The 26,645-nt window shown below is 39.6% G+C and overlaps 1 protein-coding gene across 3 annotated transcripts in view; it reads right to left on the bottom strand.

The window, feature by feature from the left end:
* The window catches only part of CREBRF (CREB3 regulatory factor), a 60,077-nt gene that overhangs the window by 23,518 nt on the left and 9,914 nt on the right, over positions 1-26,645 (bottom strand). For 2 of the 3 annotated variants that reach the window (XM_043488665.1, XM_043488666.1), the window contains exons 2-5: positions 12,811-13,006; positions 10,036-10,161; positions 7,514-8,600; positions 1,301-1,495 (exon numbers count right to left, since the gene is read on the bottom strand). In XM_043488665.1, coding sequence (XP_043344600.1) covers positions 1,301-1,495; positions 7,514-8,600; positions 10,036-10,161; positions 12,811-12,819 — 1,417 coding nt within the window. In that variant the 5' untranslated portion in view covers positions 12,820-13,006. Of the gene's footprint in view, positions 1-1,300; positions 1,496-6,833; positions 6,843-7,506; positions 8,601-10,035; positions 10,162-12,810; positions 13,007-26,645 lie in introns of all 3 variants that reach the window. The other variant, XM_043488667.1, reaches the window with a different exon arrangement.

The raw sequence follows: 26,645 nt of genomic DNA, 5'->3' as shown, positions 1-26,645 counted from the left end.
CCCTGAACAACTTTCCTAGAACTCATTACATGCTACCTGGACCTGTTTATTGGACCTGTCTTTTCATTTCTGGCAGAAAACTGATCCCAAGTCAAAAACCTAAGTCTTTCATTCATTGAAAGATAGGAGAATACAGACCTGAGTGCTATGGAAAGGGAAAATGAGGTAGGAATATACTTCTGATACAACATCTGTATCAAAAATGCTTAGCAACTTAAATCTATAGCATGAGCGACTACTAAACTTGTTTATTGAGCTTTAGACCTACTGGTGCACCCCACCTTCTCAGTACAGACTTTGGATTAAGGTAAAAATAAAATTTGTGCAGAAGAAATTCTACTCAATTACACCCTCTTGGGTTCATGGTTGAAATCTGGCCTAAGACCATAAGCTTCTCCTGATTCCTACTGTTTAGTTTCTCCTACTCCATTCCTTCTCTCCACAATTATTCTTCCTTTCTTTTCCTTTCCATCCTCTCTTCTCCCACCACAATTTTGATTCCAATCTCCCTGTTTACATTTAGGCCTGGAGACTCAATAAGAATGAAAGAGGTACTGGAGCCCATTCTCTTCCTCCCCAATCCTTCTTTCTAGCTAACAGCAGCTGCAACATGTCAGCAATCAGCAGGCTCCTGGTCATTTCCTGGGTAGGACAGGTAGACTAAGAAGTGACTAGAAATCATTTTTACACAAGCTTTCCTCCTTGTTTAGGTGATGGCTGTTAAAACTGAAAAGAGCCATTCACTAATGAAGAGCAATCACAGTATATAATACAGCAGCTCTATTGCTCCACTCTCCCATTTGTTAGGAGGGGTTGAACCTATGTATAATGTTTAATGATTAAGTATTGTGGTTTACTATCTCTATTTAAAAGTGACTTAAAATATTAGGGACAGATGGTTACTGAGACTGATTATCATGGTGATCATGAAATGAACTGAGAGCCACTCAGTCCTGTCTGACTCTTTGCAACCCCATGGACTATACAGTCCATGGAATTCTCCAGGCCAGAATACTGGAATGGGTAGCCTTTCCGTTCTCCAGGGGCTCTTCCCAACCCAGGGATGGAACCCAGGTCTCCCGCATGGCAGGCGGATTCTTAACCAGCTGAGCCACAAGGGAAGCCCTTGTGGTGTTCATGGTACATGCAAACGTCACTACATAATATACCCGAAACTACAATAATGTAATATTCAAAGTCAACTATATTTTAAAAATAAGAAGAAATAAAGAAAGAAAAAGGAAGGAAAGATGGATGGGAGGGAGGGACACGCACAACATGTATGATCAAAATATCTTACCATGGTGTAAGCCATTTTTCTGATACATGTTACTTGGCAAGGTCTCTCGGTTCCATTCAGATGGCCTCAGCATCCTCTCTTGCTGTGATGGTGTGAGTTGTTCACTGTACTCCCAGAAGTACCTTCTTTTACCTCTTTTCCGAGAGGTAATTGAAGTCATCTCCTTCAAGTCTTCCACGGAATCATTTTCATAGCCTTAAAAAAAGAAAATGCCCACCCCCCCAACATTTCTTAAGTTCCACAAATTTTAATATACCAATCAAGAAAAACAAAAAGATTCCTTCTATTTACTACTTGACACATTTCACCTGAAAACATCATTAGCATGTCAAAGATAATAAACCAAATCTGTAAAAATAATATTTAATATAGATATTTCTAACTCATAAAATATTCAGAGATTAATAAACAGAAATAACTACATTGTGTATCTTCCTTAGGTTTCTCTTTGGTTAGTATATGACACTTTTTTTGTATCATCACATAAGATTGAGAGAATAATGAAATCCAGCCACAGGAAGACAACTCAATCTAAAAATGGGCAGACACCTAAATAGACATTTCCCCAAAGCTGACATAAAGATGGCCAATAGGCACATGAAAAAGATGCTCAATATCGCTAATTGTCAAAGAAACACAAATCAAAACCACAATGGGTAACACCTCTCACCAGTTAGAATGGCCATCATTAAAAAGTCCAAAAGCAATAAATGCTGGAGAGGACGTGCATGTTGACGGGAATGTGCGTTGGTAGAGTCACTATGGAAAATAGTACGAAGGATCCTTCAAAAACTAGAGTTGCCACAGGATTCAGCAATTCTACTCCCGGCCACATGTCCAAAGAAAAACTCTAGTTCAAAAAGACAACGCACCGCAATGCTTATAGCAGCACTACTTATAATAGCCAAGACTCGGAAGCAACGTAATGTCCACTGACAGCTGAGTGGGTAAAGAAGACAGAATACTACTCAGCCATAAAAAAGAATTAAATCATGCCATTTGCAACAACAAGGACAGAAATAGAGATTATCATATTAAGTGAAGTCATACAAAGAAAAATAAATACCATATGATATCACTTACATGTGGAATCTAAAATATGATACAAATGAACTTATTTTACAAAACAGACTCACAGACATAGAAAATAAATCTGATTACCAAAGAGGAAAGTGGGGGGAGGAATAAATTAAGAGTTTGGAATTTGTGGACAGAAACTACTATATATATATAAACAGCAACATACTACTGCACAGTAGGGGACTATATACAATATCTCATAATAACCTATAATGAAAAGAATATGAAAAAGATTTTATGTATACATAACTTAATCATTTAGCTGCATACCAGAAACTAACACAACACTGCATAAATCAACTATGCTTCAATTTTTTTTTTTAATTATTTATTGAAGTATAGTTGATTTACAAGACCATGTAAGCTTCAGGTGTACAGCACAGCCGTACAATTTTTAAAAAAGGAAATACAGTCACAGGAATGTCAAAGTATAATGGTATATATATATATAACTAATGGGTTAACGATGGTACTTAGAGACCATACAATTTTTTTTGATGTCTTCTGTCTAATATTTATGCATTTGAAATATTCCCAGACAGAAAGCTGTTGGATTTCTCGGATGGTAACCTACCAGGCAGAATTCTGTAAGGCAATAGTGGTTTTCTTCCTACTTCCCACCCTATCCTTTTTGTAAAAGTACAAGAATGACAGTTCTCACACAAAACATATGCCTATTCTAACTAATATTTTATCAGAAGCAATTTGAATTTACTTCACTTTTTAAGAAGCTATTTTCCCTACTAATAGGAAGTTTCAGAAAATAATTAATTCTGGGGCACTGGAGCTACTGGTTTGACCCAATACAGGATGATCTGTAAAACCAAAATACCCTCAGAGCACGTCCATCTTAGAAGTACAAAAGGGCTGTGCACAGAATATGTTGTTTGCTAAGTCACATCCAACTCTGCGACCTCATGGACTGTATGCAGCACACCACGCTCCTCTGTCCTCCACTATCTCCCGGAGTTAGTTCAAATTCATGTTCACTGAGTTGGTGATGCTATCTAACCATCTCATCCTCTGCTATCCCCGTCTCCTTTTGTCTTCAATCTTTCTCAGCATTAGGGTCTTTTTCAACAAGTCGACTCTTCACCATCACATGGCCAAAGTATTAGAGCTGCAGCAACAGTCCTTCCAGTGAATATTCAGGGTTAGTTTCCTTTAGGATTGACTGGTTTGATCTCCTTGCAGTTCAAGGGGCTCTCAAGTCTTCTCTAGCACCACAATTTGAAAACATCAATTCTTTGGCACTCAGCCTTCTTTATGGTACAGTTCTCACATCCATATATCACTACCATAGCTTTAACTATAGCTCAACACAGGCAGATGCACCAACTGAAACACTCCCAACAGTGTCAAAAACTGGTGTCCCACATTTAAGTCCACCCCAGTCCAAAGTATAAAGGAAATATTTTCACATGTAACTTTCTCAGGCAACCCATCCCCCCGACACTTTATCTGATACGCTCCTCAGGTGGCCTAGATTTCTGGCAAAACAGTCTCTCTCTTAATGTACTCACATATTTTGTGAGTACTCACAGGTATTTCATCTGAGGCTTCTAAGGACCTCGTAGGAAGAGGTTATTAACCCTATTTACACAAACATGCTCATGGAGGTTTAAGTGATTTGGCAAAGCTGGGACTGGCTCAGGCCCCATGACTCCGGCTCCAATTTGGCTTCTTGCTTTCCTGTGCCTATCCACTTGAATGGTCTGAACAGAATTTTTTCCCATATATATTCCATGTTAAATCCAGTCATTAGGATTTGGACTTCTTCTCTCCTACCCAAATTAGTTATCAGTTTTGCTTAATTCATATGTTCAGCCTTTTTCCAAAAAAGTGTTTAAGGGCATCCGTTTTCTTTAATCTAAAATCTTCTAAAGCATAAATTCACAATAATGTGTGTGCACACACATTACATACACACAAAAGATTTGTTCAAGTCTTTCAATTTAAAGACTACTGTGATCAAGTAGCATGCAGAAAAGTTATTCAATATATTCCTAGATCACTGGTCTTGCATTTAAGATGATTAAGTATTTCTCAAAGTGTGTTCTTAGGAACACTATTACTATAAAATATGCCCTCAATCCCAAGTGAGTTCTGTGGTCAAATAAATTTAAAGAAACACTCATCTTGCTTCTCTCTCTTGCCAAGTCACAGTACACATAAGATCAGAAGACCAAGAAATCATAACAGTAAATAAACCCACTAAACTCTAAGTTACACAAAGACAAGAATCATGTCAATTCTGTTTACCTCTGCATAGCCAATAATCTAGCATACACAGTGTCTAACACAAGATAGGTATTATCCTCCCCACCTTTTTTTAAAACAAATCAGTGATTTTTTTAATGTACAAATGTACATTTCCCATGGAGATTTTTCTATTTTCTTTCCATTTGATGGATCACCATATTGATCTAATTCATTCCTTCCTGACACAATTACCAAAAGGCAGTCAAAAAGGTGACATACATAGACGCCTAAAATTCTGATCACACATCTTTGATTAGTGCAGGTTACTGCCATTAAGCTGGTAAAGCCAATCATGAAAATGTTTAATAGGAATTACAAATTAAATTCTCATTCTGGGGGCCTAAATCCTAGCCTTACAACCATGTAATTCCATGACCCCAAACAGTTGTTGCCTGTCCTCAGGGTAGGCTCTATTAAGACTTAGGAGCAAGTCCAGAGTAGGGACTGAAACTCCATTTTACACCTTTCCTGGAGCTTTGCACACTCAGGCACTGTTGTAGCCAACTGCCAAGAAACAGCATCAAGGGAGCGAGTCATCACAAAAGGGCCTTTGTACACTGTCTGCTGCAAATTAAACCAATCAACCCACTCTAAAACTAGCACTCTGAAGAAACTATAACCATCCCACTTTTCTGCTTCAAAGAATTTCTTCTTGCTTCTCACCAATTCACATTTGTATTCTTAAAGTTGCCTGTTTAGCTCTTTTTTCCAAGAAGGGAAATTTTCATTAGCAAATGTGAATAAATCCCCAAAATACCACAAAATATCACTGATTTGAGGTTAAAGCATTTCATTTGTTGACATTTGTGAGAAACGTCCAAGTAATCCTAACCAAAGAGGTTTTACTTCAAGTCAACTGGAAGTGAGTGAATTAAATGCCATCCAAACATTTAGCATTGTTAAACAGCACCAAGAGGAAAGCTTCACCTTGCCAAGTGCCAGCTAATGCATCTCTGTTTTAAAGCAGTGTTGGCTGCTTAACACCAACAAACTCACAAAATCAGGGTTCTCCTACCAGGTCAGGGCAAGAGAATATGGCGGGACAGAAAAACACCAGCTGTAACAAGGTTTACCCTTCCCTACAAGAGTCAAAAGACTGAGAAAATGGACATGTAGGTCAAGTTATGAAGTGGTTTCTCTTCATGGACCTACTCATCTCTCAACACATTTATCCAGGTGAAACCAAGTCAAAAGATCAAGGATGAACTTAAACTGGAGTTAAAAGTCAAAGAAAAATGGGAATTCCCTAGTGGTCCAGTGGTTAGGACTCCATGCTCTCACTGTCAAGGGCCCAGGTTCCATGCCTGGTCAAGGAACTAAGATCCCGTCCAAAAAAAAAAAGTCAAAGGAAAGCAAACCTAAAGCCAGAAGTGGGATAAACAGCATAGTCCTTGCCCGTCTTGACTGGTGATGGCAGAATTTACTCCCTCAGGAATATTTAAATATTTATAAGGAATATTTATATATTCCTTTTAGTGTCAACTGGTAAAGAAATTTTTCTTCTCTACACTTTCCATTTCTTAGTTATTACTCCTTGTCTCGATCCATCCCCTCCCTCCTACCCTAATTCTAAATATGGGATTCAAAACAACAGGGCTGATCTGTCAGGCTGTAAGGACCACTAACAGCACTCTGGTCTCCCCATGGGAGGGCGCTACATAACTTACCACTAACTGCGAAGACAACTCGCCTTCAAACAACTCAAAGCAGATTCAATAACTGGCTGACAGAAAAGTTTTCTTGCTAAGTAGAAAGAACTGGTTCTATCGAGACTATACGGAGTTCTAAAGTAAACCAAAGGAAATGCATAAACTCGGTTCCTCCACAGCAAAGTATCTTTTCCTTACTTGAAACTACACCCAAGCCAAACAATCTAGTTGTATCAAATGCATAAATCTAAGCATTTATGCAACAGAAAAATTTCACTAAGAGCAAAGTCTCTCAGCAATAATATGCTTCACTGGCCACAATATAGCTACTGCTGCACCTTCTATGGCTAAAAAACCTTTCTGAAGATTAAATATCAATGCTTATATTACCCAAAATTCCAACAACAAAAGGGCTCACTTTGACAATTCATAAAATTTTTAATTACTTGGTCTTTTATGTAGAAGTTATAGTATCAACATTATTTTTGAAGAATAACTTTCATTTAAATGTGAAGATCTTCACCTCTTTGTGAATTTTTAACTCTGTGCCACTTGGCAATACCATTTTCATAAATAAAAACTGCATGAGCCAACAGTGACAAGAGCCCAACCATGTACATGCCGAAGTGAACCAGTTCCCCACAGGTTTCATTTTCTTTTTCCCTTTTATTTATAATATGCTGTATATAAACAGAGCAGAGACTCCTTCATGCTCATTAAATTAAAGCATGTATTTTTCTTCAATGGAAAAATACTGTGCAAATGAAAGATGCAGCAGACACAAAGAAAAAGCTGTCTTTTACATTATTCATTAAACAGGCTTTGTTGGTTATTAGGCATGAGTAATATAAACCATCATCACTTGATTCACCATTCTTGGGATTTCAAACTTACCTTAAGTCTAACAGAGGGACAAAGGCAGAAATAGGAGTATTTTTAAACCAACCAAGTTTGGCATCTTTGCACAGCTGCTAAAAGAGTGACTTTTGGCAGGTCACTTAACATAAGATTAATTAAGAAGGAACCCTCAAGGGACTAGTATATGAACCACACATGAGCAAGAATGATTATTTTAAAACTGTTTGAATAGATAAAAACAATTATATATCCAAACCAAGATACTAAGTCATTTAATCTCCAAACTCAGACAAAGAAAGCCCACAGCAAAACTTTCTATTTCAAGAGAGTAGGAAACAGTTTGGTAAGCTTCCAAACATAATACCTGGTTCAGAGAAAGTGTCACTAATGTCATCATCCTTGTCATCTTCATAATCCTCTTCCTCTTCTTCCTCTTCCTCGTTTTCAGAAAGTTCATGCTCGCTGCCAAATCCTTCATCATGGTCCTCATCATCAACATCCTCCTCATCCTCCTCATCTTCTTCAGGACTGCATTTGGTTGGCTGTTCACCCAAGTTGTCAGAGACAAAAAGGGAATAATTGTGCTCTTCTTTTTTCTGGGATGAATCTGAGACCGATGTGCTGGCAGAAAGGCTGCTACTCTCTCCTGCTGCAATTGCCCCAGGCCCCTCCTGAGGCAGGGGACTGAGTAAAAGTTCCTGGGTTTCTTTAAAAGGCAAAGCTGGAGTGGCATGACCCTGCAGAGGCTCCGTCCCTTTTTTCTCTGGTCTCTTGGCTACTGCACCACAGTAGCAGGTGTTTTCCTTTGCTGCATCTGCATGAACCTGGCTCAATAGAGGCCGGCTCTGCTGCACTGGGTTGATCTTTACCTTTGCCTTTTTTACATAGTCTTTACATTCAACATGAAAGTTCACTTTTTCATTATGATACATGTTGGTCTTCACCATGATTTGTGTGCTTGAAGTGGGTTTACTTGCTTTTTGGACACAGTCTGACAAAGGGACCTCAGCCTGAAGAGTCTTAGAAGAACACACAGGGGCAGCTGCTCTGCTTGTGATCTTTTTACCAGGAAATGAAGAGGCCAAGGGATTTTGTTTGACACTGAAAAGTGAATCAGGGCAATAAAGGGAGTCAGAAACAGACTGAGAGTCCTCGCTATTAAGCTGGGCCAGAGTTGGAGTTTTACTTATGACCTCTTCATCTTGGTAAGGGCTAGAAAAGTCATCAAGACCCAAGTAATCCACTTCTTTTGTTCCCCAGATGTCACAGCTGGTTAGTTTGGTGTACTTCGTTAAGTCTTCACAGTATGTATCCCACTGTTCCCAGTTTGAGGTTAAAGCACCCTCATTATCCAGGACATCTGTGAAAGACTCCAGATTTTCAATGTCTTTGCAGTCCTCCAAAGAAAGGAAGTTGTCTCTAGGATTCTGTTGGTAGTTCATCTCTCTATCCTGAGAAAGGTTTAAAAAAAAAATCAAATACCATATTTAAGGAAAAAAATTAATAAACTATAGCCTCACTTTCCTATATCAGGTAAACAGTACTCAACCTTTGGTCAGTTTTAAGATAAAGACTACTTACATGTCAGTCTACCAATCCATTTAGTATCATTTCCTTGGGCAAGGAAAAAACACACAGGGGGAAACTATGTCCCCTGAGAAACTTATGTATTGGTCAAGGGCTCTTGAACTTCACTACAAACACTCTTCCTGAGAAAGTGTACATTTCCTGATCTTTAACTCAGAAAAGATTTGGGGATCTTCTTAGAAACAAGCTTCGTTTATAAAGCAAACAATAAAGGCCTTTCCTTCATCATAGAAGAATCTGTCCTCCTAAGTCAGAACTTATACACAGAGTGAACAGCAATCCAGACAGAGTTGAAACTCAGCCACAGAAAGATAAAATCTTTGGAAAGAACTTGTAACAACTCTTGGGCTTGGGGAATAAAATACTCCTCTCGACTACTGTACTTCTTATGAGTAGAGATATGATTTTTAAAATGTCAGTGTGACTATGCATCCATTAACAAGAATGCACGTAAGCTCTAATGTATTAAGATGAAAGGCCACTTACCACATGTTATGTTAGAAAGAGTTAAGTTACAGAACACTCTATTAATGATATGTCATACAATTTAAAATATTCATATATTAATTTATTATTAATTACACATGCATAGAAAAACTCTGGTGGTCTTAATTACCTTTAGGGAGAAGGTTTGGTGGGTGGAGGCTCAGTAAGAAAATGAGGAAATTTTCAGTTTTCCACTCTAAGTTTTTGTTCTGTATCAATTTTTCCATTTGTCTGCTTTGTTTTTTCCTTTTGCTTGCATATGTGTCTCTGTGTGTTTTACCAGTTTTACTGATGGAGAGTTTACATACCACAAAATTCACCTCTACGAAGTGTACAACTCAATAGTTTTTATAAATTAACAGATTTGTGTCAGCTTTCCAGTTTTTATATACCTATGCTGCTTAAGCTGCATGTAATTTAAATTATTCTTAAGTGTCTATTTACCTCAAGAATAAATAAGTATATTCAGATATTGTTTGGAATTGCTATTTTTGCCTCACATTCTCTGTAGTACATGCCTTGCTCAATGTTATCATTCCTAAATATCCCAGCTGAAACATCTTTTAACTGTTAGGCTAAAAGATGTCTTCTCATCCTCATTGTCAAAAACTAGATCTAAGGATGTTTAGATAATCTTCCCTCCTACTATTTTCAATGGGTTCATACATCCTGCTAAAATACTAGGACTGATACTAAAAAGCATTAAGTTTGGCCTAATTACATTCTTTTCTTTTTAGGCCTTTATAAATAAAAAACTATACAATACCTTTACCCCAAATTGATTAGAGCAGAATCCAAGAAAATGTTACTTACCAGTTCATACATGAAATCTGGATCTGAACTGTTTGCTAAGAGATCTGTGCTCATCAGAGTCTGTTCTGAAAAGGTGTGGCTTCGAAAGGCATCCCCAAAAGGCGGATCCATTCCGCTTACACTAGGCTACAACAGAGTGATTTTCATTTTGCAAAGTTAACGACTACTTCAAGGCCAATTTATTACATACAAGACCCACCACTATACCTACTAAGTAATTATTTTCAGAACAATTTTGTATTTTTTTCCTGCTTAACATTAAAACTACACTAAAATGCATTAAACATAAGAAAAGGAACAGAGTGGCAAATGTTAATAGTACCTAATTTCTAAAAGCTAAAGTTTATTTAGCCTCTGGAGTCCGGAGAAGGCAATGGCACCCCACTCCAGTACTCTTGCCTGGAAAATCCCGTGGATGGAAGAGCCTGGTGGGCTGCAGTCCATGGGGTCTTACGAGTCGGAAACGACTGAGCTACTTCACTTTCACTTTTCACTCTCATGCATTGGAGAAGGAAATGGCAACCCACTCCAGTGTTCTTGCCTGGAGAATCCCAGAACGGGGGAGCCTGGTGGGCTGCCGTCTATGGGGTCACACAGAGTCGGACACAACTGAAGTGACTTAGCAGCAGCAGCAGCCACCCCCAGAGTCAGCGCACAGTACCCTAATGAGTACTTTCATTTATTAGCTATATAACATGTCTTCAAATCCACCTCTAACAACACTAGGTGTTCTAACTCCACAAAATGAAGGATCCCCTGCCATTTCCTAGAGTCAGCAGAGGTAGCAAGACAGTCTCCCTCTACACTCCTCAATGAATTCAATATCTTATTTCCCCAAACAGGCAGAAGACCATTTGGGCATCTCTAGTCCAAAAATGCCTCCAGGAATGTGATGGAGATAGGATGAGCCAAATATCAAAACATCTGCTGAGTCAGGCCAGTAACTGGGACATGAACTCCGTAGCCTTAATCCTGATCCCTAAGAAGGGTACAATTTCTATGGCAAATAAGAAAAGGAGAAAAAAAGGACTCAGCATCCAGAGTTAACGCTCCTTCTTTTCTCTCCATCCCACTTTTCCCATTTCAGTATCTATACAAATCACTCCAGTGTGAAATTCAGGCTAACACTCCTAAAAAGTGGCCCAAACAAGTCAAAGTCCTTACTTTGAAATCTAACTTGGATAAAGGAAGAAGATGGGAAAGAATAAAAATTCCCTCTTTACCTTTTTGTTCTTTTCCAAGTTACTGTCAAAACTTTTAAATTTATATTATAGTCTACTTGCTGATATTTCTCTATTCATATACATATACTTTCTACCTAACACTGACTGACCCATTTTTACACACTTTTTCATCATGTTTTTCTTTATGGGTATGTCTTATCCCAAGGGCTTCCCTGGTGGCTCCGCTGTAGAGAATCCGCCTACCAATGCAGGAGATGTGGGTTTGATCCTAGGGTTAGGAAGATTCCCTGGAGAAGGAAATGGTAACCCACTCCAGTATCCTTGCCTGGGAAATCCCATGGACAGAGGAGCCTCCTGGGCTATAATCTACAGTGTTGCAAAGAATCAGACACAACTTAGCAACTAAACAACTTCCCATCCCATTCTTTTGTTTCTAATTTTCTGCAACCTGTTGGGCTGCAAGCTCAAAATAAGTGTTTTATGGACCTAACTTCAAGTATTCAATAAACAGCAAAGGAAACTGTGAATGAGAAAGAGCTCCAAACAGGTATCTGTAGTCCACTTGGTCTAGTGCTTGGGGTGGAGATAGGCCACTGGTCCACAAATCCTCTTTCTTCCTTCACTGCCTACTGGACCATCTCAGAAAGTTGTTGATTTCCTGTGCTCAAGGCACAGTTCTGTCTGGCCCCACATAAAGTCACCTTACAGTCCCTGCCCTCTCATTATTTCTAGGTTTTTCACCAGCACAAAAAGGGAAAGGATAAGAGCTAACCACTGGAGGGGGAAGGGAGGACGTTTGGACATGCAGAGCAGGGAATACGAGTACTTCATTTATTCTTTCAGTGATTGCCTCAAACCAGTAATTACCATAACATGGTCATTCTTAGACATGTTTTGTGGGAGGTGTGTGTGTGTGTGTGTGTGTGTGTGTGTGTATCTGGGAGAGATATATATATATAGGGGTAGGTGTGTGTATGTGTGAAAGAGACATTGCAGTCCCTCACCATTACGAGTACTTCATTTATTCTTTCAGTGATTGCCTCAAACCAGTAATTACCATAACATGGTCATTCTTAGACATGTTTGTGGGAGGTGTGGTGTGTGGTGTGTGTGTGTGTGTGTGTGTGTGTGTGTGTGTGTGTGTGTGTGTGTGTGTGTGTTGTGTGTATCTGGAGAGATATATATATAGGGGTAGGTGTGTGTATGTGTGAAAGAGACATTGCAGTCCCTCACCATTTCCTCCTAATTGAATCCAATGGGCACGAAGGGAGAGGAACAATGGGAAACAAGAAGATACAGGGGAATGAAATGGGCTTTCTGTGGCAGATTAATTTTCTAGGGAGTTGGTTTAGCCCCCATAAAAGTCAGCACTTCTGTCACCCTTTAACAAATTTTTCATTCACATTGTTCCATGTGTCAAGCTCATTAAATTTCAAAGCTGTGGCAAAGGAAGGATATATATTCAAAACCAGCTGAAAGCAGAAGCAAAATGTCTAAAAAATAGTACAGAGTTGTATTAAGATTCAGAGAACTTACAGAACTGCCTGCAGTGGGAAAACATAAAACTTTGCACCTACTCTGTATGATTTACCTGAGGCATTTCCAAGCCCAGATCCTGTGAGTCTGATCCCAAACTTCTTTTTTTTCTCGTTTGTAAATACCTTTCCAGCTTTACTTTTATTTCAAGACCAAAGATGATTATCACAATAAACAGCAGGTTTCCCAGGATGCCTTCAATTCAACTCCTTGGATCACTTGTTTTTTTTTCTTAATAATTCTGTGCGAATCTGTCAAACAACACAAAGTAACTTCACTGAAAACGCCACTAAAAAACAAGTTGACCTTTCAAAAAAGACATTAACAAAGAACACTTTAAAGAAATCAGCATTGTAATTTTAATATTAAGAATGTGGCTGTTTTTAGTACCAACTATACTGAAATTCAACATTCGTCCCTTTGTTTCTGTAACAGGATTGGTCAATAACCAATTGGCACCGTTAAAAAAAGAAAAAAACAAATGTTAACAAAATTAACATAGGCCCATTTTTCCTGTGATCTAAAAATGCATTTTACTTAGTGTTAAAATAAAACCCCCATTCACTTTATGCTTTATATGAGAAAACATAATGTATCAACAACTCCATCTACTGTATAATCAATACTAAGTGAATCTACATTTTATATCCCTCATAAATCTACTAGAACAATGAATACATAATCCAGAATTTAACATATCCTCTACATTAAATAGGGGTTTCCCACGTGGCTCAGTGGTGAAGAATCCGCCTGCCACAGGAGACACAGGTTGAATCCCTGGGTGGGGAAGATCCCCTGGAGTAGGAAATGGCAACCACACCAGTATTCTTGCCTGGAAAATCCCATGGATGGGGGAGCCTGGCGGGCTATAGTCCATGGGGTCGCAGAGTTAGACATAAAAGAGTACGCATGCACACACACTACATTAAATAAAATCACATTCATAAAGGCATATGCAAATTATTCTGAGTTATAAGTGAAAGCTGTCCTTGAAGTAAGAATTATTCAAGTTTTGAATATGTGTATGTTAAGAGGGGAAACAGGAATAAGTACTACTTTGCAGAGTGGTTTCAAGGGTTAAACTAAATGACTTCAAATCACCTGGCAAAGGGTCTTGAATGTGGTAGAACCTGACAGGTTAGTTCCCTCTTCCCTCCTCTGTGAAGGCTTTAATCAAGAACTAAACAGCTACACCTAATTCATCATCTCTTCCTGGATAAGTGGTGCTCAAAGTGTGATCCCAGAACCAGGAGCATCAGTATCCATCCACCTGGAAATTTGTTAGAAGTGCAATTCTTGGGCTCTAGCCCAGATCCACTAAGGCAGAAACTGTGAGGATAGAGCCCAGGAAAGTGTTTCAACAAGCCCTCGGGATGATTCTGCTCCTCCCTAAAATGTGAGAACCTCTGTTTTAAACTGAATTCCTTGCTCTCATTCAGTCTAGATGCAGTATCATTTCTTTGATGCAGAGTGCCAATTTAAGCTATGCTGCCCTCTGTAGTTAATACATTTTCTGGCCTAGAGCTTTACAGTGGTAAATATCAACTTCAGAGACCTCTTACTAAACAAATAAGTGAGAGGCAACGACGACTCAATAACTGTTCTACTCAGTTGCACTGGTATTTAAATTGACTACCATCTGCATTTCCGAGATCTTTGTTGGGCTCTTCTCTCTAGTTGGCTGTCATTCCTAGTGCACTGTTCTGGCCTAGGAAATACCTTCAAGTGCTCAATCTGGGCCTAGAAACAGCATTAACTATGCATCTCAATCCAGTGCTACAGTTTAAATGGACTGATGCCGGCTCGCGCCAAAGGCCAGTTCTGGCCCAAATGCCCTTTATGTGGCTTCATGCCTTGAACCTACTGCTGATACGCAGTCTCAGTCCTAACTCTTCCCCTGACTCCTGTGTGAAACAAGGTCAGCTGTCTTTTCCAGATCTATTACTCAGATCCCCCACCCCCTCAAAACACAAAGCATTCAAGTGATGCATTCAACAAGGTGGACTAGTTTGCGTGTGTGTGTGTGTTAGCTGCTCAGTCGTGTCCAACTCTTTTGTGACCCCATGAACTATAGTCCGCCAGTCTCCTCTGTCCATGGAATTCTCCAGGCAAGAATACTGGAGTGGGTTGCCATCCCCTTCTCCAGGGAATCTTCCTGATCCAGGGATCAAACCTAGGTCTCCTGCATTGCAGGCAAATTCTTTACCATCTAATCCTGGTCTATAAGCTGGGTCTGGGAGGAAAGTTTGATACTCTTCTAAAACCTCAAAGTTACCCTTTCTAGCAACAGGGTTGAAGGCTCACGAAGATGTTCAGTTCTCATCAAGACATATTTACTGGCATCTGCGATAAACACTATGTACCAACAGTGTGGTTTGGCATTTACTACAGACACCATGTACCAAGAGCGTGGAAACACTGGACGAAAAAAGGCTAAGTTCCAGTCACAGCTCTCACTTGAAAACTCTACAACACTGGGCAGATCAATTTTTCTAAACTTCATTTTCCTCATCTCTAGAAAGTAAGCAATATTATTCCTGGCTACCAAATTTTCTAAGCCATAAAAATTCCTTTTTTTTTAAAACCACCTGAGCCACCATTTGTTGGGCTCTTTCACCATCTGAGCCACCAGAGAAGCTATAAAACTCCCGCACAAATACAAACATTCCTTTAAAATGTTACTTTAAACACATGGCAACAGAACAAACTTGTCAATGCAGTTAGCAAAAAGAGCACTGGTTTGGGAGACAAGAGGCTTGGATTCCAGTTTTGATTCCATAATTAAATAGGAGAGTGACCAAGATGGCGGAGTAGAAGGAACCTAAATCCACCATCTCTCATAAGCACACCCAAATCACAACAATCTGCGGAACAAACACTATTGAAAAAGACTGAAATCTATCAGAAAAATCCTCAACAGCTAAAGACATAAAGACAGAAAGCCACAATGAGATCAGTACAAGGAGCAGACTTGCAATATAATCAAATTCCATATCCCTGAGGTTGGCAAACCACAGACTGGAGAATGGTTACATTACAGAGATTCCCCCACAGGAGTGAGAGTTCTAAGCCCCACATCAGGGACCCCAGCCTTGGGATCTGGCAGCAGGTAGAGGAGCCACTAGAGCATTTAGCTTTGAAAGTCAGCAGAGTTTAATTGTAGAAGCTTCCCAGGGAAATAGAGAATTCACTCTTAAAGGATGCATTGCTGTTATTGTTGTTCAATCGCTCAGCCACGTCCAACTCTTTGCCACCCCATGGACTGCAGCATGCCAGGCTTCCCTGTCCATCACCAACTCCTGGAGCTTGCTCAAACTCATGTCCATTGAGTCAGTGATGCCATTCAACCATCTTATCCTCTGTTGTCCTCTTCTCCTCTGGCCTTCCATCCTCCCCAGCATCAGGGTCTTTTCCAATGAGTCAGTTCTTCGCATCAGGTGGCTAAAGTATTGGAGCTTCAGCATCAGTCCTTCCAACGAGTATTCAGGATTGACTTCCTTTAGGATTGACTGGTTTGACCTCCTTGCAGTCCAAGGGACTTCTCAAGAGTCTACTCCAACACCACAGGTCAAAAACATCAACACCACAGTTCAAAAATACCAATTCAAAGAAGTGGTGCTCAGCTTTCTTTATGGTCCAACTTTCACATCCATACATGACTTCTGGAAAAACCATAGCTTTGACTAGATGGACCTTTGTCAGCAAAGTAATGTCTCAGCTTTTTAATATGCTGTATAGGTTTGTAATAGCTTTTCTTCCAAGGAGCAAGTGTCTTTTTATTTCATGGCTGCAGTCACCATCTGCAATGATTTTGGAGCCCAAGAAAATAAAATCTGTCCATTGTTTCCCTACCTATTCGACATGAAGTGATGGGACCAGATGCCACGATCTTAGTTTTTTTAATGTTGAGTTTTAAGCCAGCTTTTTCATTCTCCTCTTCCACCTTCATCAAGAGGCTCTTTAGTTCCTCTTTACTTTCTGCCATAAGGGTGGTATCATCTGCATATCTGAGGTTGTTGATATTTCTCCTGGCAATCTAGTAGTAGAAAACTACTAGAGCTCATCCATGAATTTGGTAAAGTTGCTGGATACAAAATTAATATACAGAAATCTGTTCCATTTCTGAATACTAACAAAGAAATATCAGAAAGAGAAATTAAGGAACTAATCCCATTTACAATCATGCCAAAAAGAATTAAATACCTAGGAATAAGCCTACATAAGGAGACAAAACACCAGTACTCCAAAAACTATAAAATGTTAATGAAAGAAACTGAAGATGACACAGATGAAAAAGACATATATACCATGTTCTTGGACTGGAAAAATCAATATTATTTAAATGACCATACTATCAAAGGCAATCTACAGAATTCAAAGAAATCCCTATCAAATTCACAGAACTGGAACAAAAAAAAACTTTTTTAAATCTGTATGGAAACACAAAAGACCCTGAGTAGCCAAAATAATCTTGAGAAAGATGAATGGAGCTGGAGGAATCATATTCTTCAGACTCTTCATACTCTTCTACTTTAAAGTCACAGAAATCAGAACAGGATGGCACTGACACAAAAACAGACACACAGATCAATGGAACAGGATAGAAGACCCAGAAATAAACCCACACACTTATGGTCAGTTACTCTATGACAAAGGAGGCAAGGACATACAATGAAGAAAAGACAGTCTCCAAGCAGTGCTGTGAGATCTGTACACTTCATGTAAAAGAATGAAATTAGAACATTCTCTAACACCACATACAAAATAAAACTCAAAATAGATTAAAGACCTAAATGTTAAGACCAGATATTATAAACTCCCTAAAGGAAAACATAGGCAGAACACTCTGACATAAATCACAGTGATTTTGGGGGGGATTCATCTCCTAGAGTAATGGAAATAAAAACAGAATCTGCCTGTCGATGAAGGAGCTGTGGAAGAGCCTCTGGTTCAACACTTGGGTTGGGAAGATCCCCTGGAAAAGGAAATGGCAACCCGCTCCAGTATTCCTGCCCGGGAAATCCCATGGACAGAGAGGAGCCTGGCGGGCGACAGTCCATGGGGTCACGAAGACTCGAGCACGACTAGACGACTGAGGGCACACACAGCTACACTAAAGAGCTTCTGCAGCGAAGGGGGCCCGGCAAAGCAGACAACAGAGGGGCTGGGGGAGCACTTGGGGACAATGCCATCAACAAAGGGTCCATTCCCAAAGTACAGACAGCTCACACAGCTTACTGTCAAAACAAACAGCCCCATCAAAAAACAGGCAGAAGATCTAAATGGACATTTCTCCAAAGAAAACATACGGCTAGCCAAGATGCACATGAAAGATGCTCAATGTTGCTAATTATTAAAGAAATGCATATCGAAACTACAATTAAGTATCACTTCATGCCAGTCAGAATGATCATCATTAAAGAAGTCTACAAACAATAAATACCAGCAAGGATATGGAGAAAAAGGAACTCTCATATATTGCTGGTGGGAATGTAAACTGGTGTAACCATTATGGTGATTGGCATGGAGGTTCCTTAAAAAACTAAAAACAGAGTAATCATATGATCCTACAATCCCATTCTTGGGCACATATCTGGAGAAAACTCTAATTTGAAATATACATGCACCACAACATTCACTGCATGACTATTTACAGTAGTCAAGACATGAAGGCAACCTAAATGCCCACTGACAAGAGGAATGGATAAACAAGATGTGGTATACAATGGAATATTACTCAGCCATAAAAAAAGAAAGAAATGATGACATCTGCAGCAACATCAACAGACTTAGAGATTATCATATTAAGTGAAGTATGCCAGATAGAGAAAGAAAAACTGTATGATATAGCTTATTTCTGGAATCTAAAAAAACTACACAAATGAGCTTATTTACAAAACAGAAATGAACTCACAGACACAGAAAACAAGTTTTTGGTCACCAGAGGGAGGTGGAGGAGATGAATTAGCAGTCTGTGATTAACATATACACTATTATATGTAAAGCAGATAACTAACAAGGACCTACTGAAGAGCACAGGGAACCATGCTCAGCATTCACCACAACCTATAAGGGGAGAGAACCTGAAAAGGAACACATGTATGTGTGTGTGTATATACATACACATGCGTGTATAACTGAATCTCTTTGCTGTACACTTGAAACTAATACAGTACTATACATTAACTATATTTGAATTTTAAAAAACCTAAACAGCCTTACAAATCAGAATAAAGTTGCTATTTCTTATCTCCCAGACTGAGGAATTACAATTATTCTCTCTTAATTATGTAATAGAGATGTTATGAGAATTAAATGATATATTAAGATGTAGTAATGAAATAGATCTGAAAGGTGATTATCATCAATAGGTATATTTTGCCAATGCATTATTTTCTCCCACAGCTAGTCCAGCTCAGAAACTCAATATCTGTGACAGCAACAAGGCTGTATATTTTACAGACACTAGTTTCCCCCTCTCCCCAAAAAAAGACACCAGTTCCCAAAGACAGGGTATCCACTATGCAGAGAATAGGGCTCGTTCTCCCGGGATAAAGGTCTTTAGTTGCTTCTCCTACTCTCTTAGGCAGCAGCAAACAGGATGAGACGTGGGTGTTTCTACCCCAAGCAGTAGGACCTTTACAATGACAATAAACTCACCCAATCTCTAAAACTGATGACTCAGCTCACAATACCAACTATTCTCATCCCCAACATTTTGCACCCATTTCACAGAAATGCTTGGTACTGTTCCAAACATTTATTATGAAACAACCAAGAAGAGACAAACTCCCCACCCAAAACTGCATGAGAAAAAAAAAAAATAAGGGCTTCTACAGCAGTTACCATTAAACAGAATCTTCCATAATGACACACTGCTCCAAAACTATCTCCTATCCCAAGGAGTCATATACAAAAGGCACATTAGATGGCCAAGCAACACTGAGGAGGAAGGTGTAGTAACATGCTTCTGGGGGAAGCCTTCACACTTCTGTGGGCTCAAGAATACCCATATTTTACTCAAAGCTTTTGATATGTAAAAAGTTCATGATCATTTCCAAATGTTTGACCTGGGGAATATTTGTTCTTAAGAATTTTAAACAGTTACTCAACAGAAGTGTTGTGAGGTTAGGAAAATATCATGTTAAAGCTGTTATACTGCCTTTATGCAGAATCTCTTGGAAACTTTAAGATGCTAGGTTCCAATGTGCATTATAAATCACCAATAGGTGAACAGAGCAGATCTCATTTCTCAAACTTATTTGATCATAAAATCCTCCACCCTGCCCTCAAGCTGACCTCAAGGACTGGTGGTTACGCCAGAAAGAAACAAAAACCCAACAGTGACAGCTAGGGGAAAGGCTAAATTAATTCCTCTAGTTATTACTTCCTCATTCACAGCTCTAGCTTACTAGTCCCCAATACAGTTTTATGAGTCTTTCAAGAGAGAGGACTGTGGTCCATCAGAAATAATATTTACCAACAGATTTTCTGTACTTGGGCTCATTCAAGACTATTCAACAAGAGTTCCTAGGTGCAGGAAGATACTTCAGTAACAGAGAACTACTTCTCTAAAGCATCATCCTAAAAAATGATGCTGCGAAAGTGCTGCACTCAATGTTAGCAAATTTGGAAAACTCAGCAATGGCCACAGGACTGGAAAAGGTCAGTTTTCATTCCAATCCCAAAGAAAAGCAATGCCAAAGAATGTTCAATTACCACACCATTCCACTCATCTCACATGCTAGCAAAGTAATGCTCAAAATTCTCCAAACAAGGCTTTTGACAGTACGTGAACCAAGAACTTCCAGATGTTCAAGCTGGATTTAGAAAATGCAGAAGAACCAGAGATCAAATTGCCAACATCCACTGTCCAAAAAGCAAGCAAGTTCCAGAGAAACATCTACTTCTGTTTTATTGACTACACCAAAGCCTTTTGACTGTGTGGATCAAAAAAAACTGTGGAAAATTCTTAAAGAGATGGGACTACCAGACCACCTGACCTGCCTCCTGAGAAATCTGTATGCAGGTGAAGAAGCAACAGTTAGAACCTGACATGGAACAACGGACTGGTTCCAGATTCGGAAAGAAGTACATCAAGGCTATATTGTCACCCTGCTTATTTAACTTCTATGCAGAATACATCATGCGAAATACCGGGCTGGATGAAGCACAAGTTGGAATCAAGATTGCCGGGAGAAATATCAATAACCTCAGATATGCAGATGACCACCCTTATGGCAGAAAGTGAAGAGGAAGTGAAGATCTCTTGATGAAAGTGAAAGAGAGAAAAAACTGGCTTAAAACTCAACATTCAAAACACTAAGATCATGGCATCTGGTCCCATCACTTCATGGCAAACAGGTGGGCAAACAATGGAAACAGTGACAGACTTTATTTTCTTGGGCTCCAAAATCACTGCAGATGGTGACTGCAGCCATGAAATTAAAAGACACTTGCTCCTTGAAAGAAAAGCTATGACCAACATAGACAGCATATTAAAAAGCAGAGACATTACTTTGCCAACAAAGGTTCATCTAGTCAAAGCTATGGTTTTTTCCAGTAATCACGTATGGATGTGAGTTGGACCAGAAAGAAAGCTGAGCACCAAAGAATTGATGCTTCTGAACTGTGGTGTTGGAGAAGACTCTTGAGAGTCTCTTGGACTGCAAGGAGATCCAATCAGTTAATCCTAAAAGAAATGAGTCCTGAAAATTCATTGGAAGGACTGATGCTGAAGCTGAAGCTCCCAATATTTTGGCCACCTGGTACAAAGAACTGACTCATTGGAAAAGACTCTGATGCTGGGAAAGATTGAAGGCAGGAGGAGAAGGGGATGACAGAGGATGAGATGGTTGGATGACATCACCGACTCAATGGACATGAGTTTGAGCAAGCTCTGGGAGTTGGTGATGGACAGGGAAGTCTGGCATGCTGCAGTCCATGGGGTCGCAAAGAGTCTGACACGACTGGGCAACTGAGCTGACTTCTCTAAAGCAATGAGATGGGCCAAATGATTTATTTATAAGCAGCAACAGTACCTCTTGAAGACAGTCACAGCTTCAATCACTTTCATAGCCCTCCCCACCAGATCCTACCCTAAGTTTTTCTGGTTCTCCGCATATACGTTGAGGCTTACTATGCACATTAGGCAAAGTAAAAGGTCAAGCAGGACGATAGGAAAGGTCAAAGGACTTGGTGTAAAGATTCATCCTCCAGACTGCTCACACCAAACCGTAAGAGCTGACTAGTGTGACCCAGGCAGCTCACACATATCCAAGAGCTCCTCAATTGTGCCCCTTCTGAATCTGAGGGCTCCAGCTAATTCCTAAGAGTTCGTATATTTTAAAAAAGTTGGAATCAAGAAAAATATTGTTTAGTCACTAAGTCACATCAGGCTCTTTGCAACCCCATGGACAGTAGCCCCCTAGGCTCCTCTGTCCACAGAATTTCCCAGGCAAGAATAATGGAGAGGGTTGCCATCTCCTTCTTCAGGCAAGAGAAATAAAAATTGCTTTCTAAATGAAAATACCTATGAATAGGCTGATACTATATATGATGGTTAGGGTCCCTAGAGGGCCCCTTCTATATGGCACCATCTTAGGCCATGGCTTTTTTTTATTATCTTGAAGAAACTAGTTCCTCACAATGGTAAGCAGCATGTCTGAATCATCAGAGTAGATGTTAAAAAATTTTGACACACCCTTCCAGGACGGTTAACAGCCAAATAATGGAAAATAACAAGTGTTGGTGAGGATATGGAAAAATCAGAAATGTTGTGCACTGCTGATGGGAATGTAAAACAGTACAGCTGAGAAACAGTTTAGTAATTCCTCAAAAAGTTAAACACAGAATTACTATCTGATCTGGCAATTCCACATCTGAATACATACCCAAAGAAATTGAAAGCAAGAACTCAAACAGATACATGTAAACCCATATAGTCACAGCAGCACTGTTCACAAGAGCCAAAAGGAAGAAAAACCCTAGTGGTCCTTAACAGATAAAAAGATGAAAGAAATGTGGTATGTGCACACACTGGAACATTAGTCAGTCATAAAAGGAATGCAATTCTGATACATGCTACAACATGGATGAACTTTGCAAACAGTATGCTAAGTGAAATAAATCAGACACACAAGACAAATATTATACAATTCCACTCATATGAAGTACCAGAACAGGCAAATTCATGGAGACAGAAAGGAGAGAGGTTACCAGAGGCTGGGAGAGTTATTATTTACTGGGTAAAGAATTTTTGTTTGGGGTGATGAAAATATTCTAGATATTTCAGAACAGTGGTGATGGTTACACAAAATTGTCAATGCACTTAATGCCACTGAATTATACACAATATGGTTTAAATGGTAAAATTAATGTATTTTACCACAAGGCAAAATTTTATGATTATTATTATTCTGACTTGCCACACACAGCTTACTTGATCTTTGTTCCCTGACCAGGGATTGAACCTGTGCTTCCTGCAGTGGAAGCAGAGTCCTAAGGACTGGACTGCCAGGGAATTCCCCACTGGGAAAATTTTTTAAACGTTTGTGGTAAGAAAGGCCATCGCATTTATACTGTTATATATTTTATATATCATGGTTTATTTTGATGGTTCCTAAATGCTGCTAGTTTATGTTTATCATTTCTTTCATGTGGCAGAGTTCTTGGGTTCTCTCTTTGTAGGTGGTAACCAACCTGACCCCTAATTTAAATAAACCATTTCCCCTGCGATTTAATCCCTAAGATTAAAGAAAGGGAAGGGGGAGAGGGAGGAAGGAAAGACCGCCACACATTCCATCCAAACTGCTATACTTCAAATGTCCCACTCAACAATTCTTTTCCTTTTGAAAACTACTTAATAAGAGTTGAACAAAACAGACCTGCAGAGGCTTACTAAATCAAGCTGCTTTACCAGTCACCAAACCATTGAGGACGCAGAGGCTGACTATGCAGGGATTCATTATAGAAAATGTGGGGGCTGTGTTCTCCCTTCATCACGTCATGTGAATCCTGTGAACCAGTCACTCCTTTCTACCTGTCAACAGCAGCTCTCTAGATTCCAACATTTGGGAAACAAGCAAGTAAATTTCAAACTAGATGGTTATCCTAAATAGATGTTAATCCAGTCGGGATGTGATCCTCCTGTCAGAACACCTTGTGAACTCCTCATCCCTGGGTCAGCCCAATAGTCTCCTTTTATCCTCACACTAAGAATTCTAAAAATAAGGAGGTAAATCGGGTTGGTCACAACACTTTAATTAAGTAAAACAGTTAAAACCATGTTTTCCTGAGAATCCTGAGGAGCTAAGAAAATATACTAAATCTCAAAAGTGATCTCTCCTTGGAATGCTGTCTTAGAGAAAGACACAAGCCCTCTCAGAGAATTCTACTCCTTTCCAAAACCTTTCTTGTTGTTCAGTTGCTAAGTCATGTCTGACTTTTTGCAATCCCATGAACTGCAGCACACCAGGCTTCCCTGTCCTTCCCTATCTCCCAGAGTTTGCTCAGACTCATGGCCATTGAGTCAGTGATGCCATCCAACCATCTCATCCTGTCACTCCCCAAACTCTGGTTCAACGTTAACCAGAGACATCACACAAGAGCTTATTTAAACCACTTTTATAACCAATAAGACTATTAAGGCAGGTTTCTTTCAGTGTGAGTCAAATGGGAAGAGTTTTTATTTCTGAAAACCATCAACTATAAAATACTAGGGTCTTTCTGCAGTCTTAACACCTGCCAATTAAGTTGTTTGGACCACAAGAATAAAAGGTGAGATGGTTTTAGACAGAACCAAAGAATGCATTTCTAACCACAGCCACCCTTGACAACTCGTGACAAACACTCAGTTTCTATTTGGTGTTACTGTTCACAGATTACAAAGCACACTACTATACCTGTCACTTAACACAACTTGGTGCAGTAATTAGGGTTAGTATTAGCATTATTAGCACCCTCACCCTCTGTCCAACCACTGGACTTTAATTTGAAAAATTCACCAAGGATGAGAGTTGTCCAAGGTCATTCAGTAAATGGATGCCTCTGTGCAAATCTATCAGACTGTCTCTACTGTCAATGTCTCAAAGGTCATCGCCAAAGGACTCCCAAATCTATGTCTTCATCCTAAACACACCAGTGAACCATCCCTACTATACCATCCCAGGTATTTTCCTGGATCACTTGCAGCCCATGACCTCAGACACAACCCGCCCCCCCCCCCACTCAAATGTTTATTCTGTCAATAGTACCACCATTATCAGACATTCAGGCGTGTAACACGGATCTCAGCCTTGACTCTCTTCTTCCTCCTCCCCACTTGCTGTGTTTTAAATGACGTCAGGCTCTTTATTAAAAATACACCGACAATTTACCCTTATACAGAGGATGCATGTACCTGTCTGACTCTGCCTTTCCCACTTTCTCAACCCCTGCTTGGAACCTTATCATTTTCTATTTATTGTGCCAATAACTGCCATACAGATCTCTTTGCTTCCCACCTTTCCCTCTCTCCACTTCTTATGCTCCATTATCAAATTATTCTCCCTAAACTACCACATCATATTAGCACTGTGCTCGTAAGTTTTCAGCAACTAACATTATCTCCTTGATAATGTTCAAAATACTCAGACACAAGGAAACTATATTTCAATACCCCAACTTCCATCCCTTTCTGATAAATGTAACATTAGTATCAGGTTAATCTTACAATCTCCCCCAAGCCCTCACTTACAATCCCACTTCACTAAGGATCTCCAGCAGTGAAACTCTGGCTTTTCACGCCTTTGCTTATAATGTTTTTCCTTTCTCCTCCCAAACGCTTGCCTTTTCTATCAGAGATCGTAAAATCTTTAAGAATGACTATTGTATCTCATGTCTATTACTGCAGCGTCAAGAGCAATGCTTTGCCCACCACAAGCATCCAGACAAAAGCTCCATGAATAGGAAATCTCCTAAGACGATAGGTCATTCTAGATAAGGAGTTAGAGGTGTGTCATTCTTCATACAGAAAGAGGACGTTACAAAGAAGTCATTCAATATGTCACGCGAGTGTATGCTCCTCGGTTCTTTCTCTCGTCACAACAAAAATTTGGAGTGATGGACATTAAAGCCCCCTGGCAGGTCACAGCTCTCGGAGGACAGACCGTGTTATAGCTCTCAGGTCTCGAACGGACTGTGTTATAGCTCTTAAATAAATCAGTGTTACAGCTCAGTGTTACAGCTCTATTTATTTAGATAATAGCAGGAAAATGCATCTTTGAGGTGTGAGGGCACGTTGATCCAAAGATGCAAAGAGAAGATCACCCCATCGCGCGGGAGAGAGAGGGAGCAAAAAGAGGGAAGAGGGCTTTGGCTCCTCTTTTTATTTGTTTCTCTGTCCCTGGGGCTGTCTTGTGTAAATTGGGCCGGCCAGGAGTGTTGTTTGTTTTACCTGAGGTTCTCACTCAGGTCCTCGGACCTTCCTTTGTTCTATTTTCGAGGGCTTTCCCTTCCAGGTCTTTTAGCCACCGCCATTTTGGACCCTTTTTCCCTATTCTAACTACCTAACAAATATATATTTATTAAGCATTTCATGCGCTCCAAAGTATCTTGTACAAGCTTCTACAAGCTTGTTAATTTGAGTCTTGAACCACTCCTGAATTTTTTTTTTTTTAATTTCCAGGAAGAGTACTGTTCAAGTTTCAGTCAATTTAAAATATATTAAATAATTTTTGTCTAGGGAGGAGAGGATAGAGGAAAGAGTAGGATTAAAACTTATTTAAACCAACTGAATCCAGACACTAGACTAATACATGTTGCACTATTCTCTCTCCTTTGCTTTCTCTCTCTCTCACACATTTTTAACTAAGACAAATATTTTATTCAGGTTCAACACTGGAGTTTTAA

Source organism: Cervus canadensis, chromosome 16 (genome assembly GCF_019320065.1).
Source record: "Cervus canadensis isolate Bull #8, Minnesota chromosome 16, ASM1932006v1, whole genome shotgun sequence".
NCBI classification, from domain to species: Eukaryota; Metazoa; Chordata; class Mammalia; order Artiodactyla; family Cervidae; genus Cervus; species Cervus canadensis.
The sequence above is the reverse complement of the archived record's forward strand: the minus strand, read 5'-3'. Positions and strand labels throughout refer to the sequence as shown.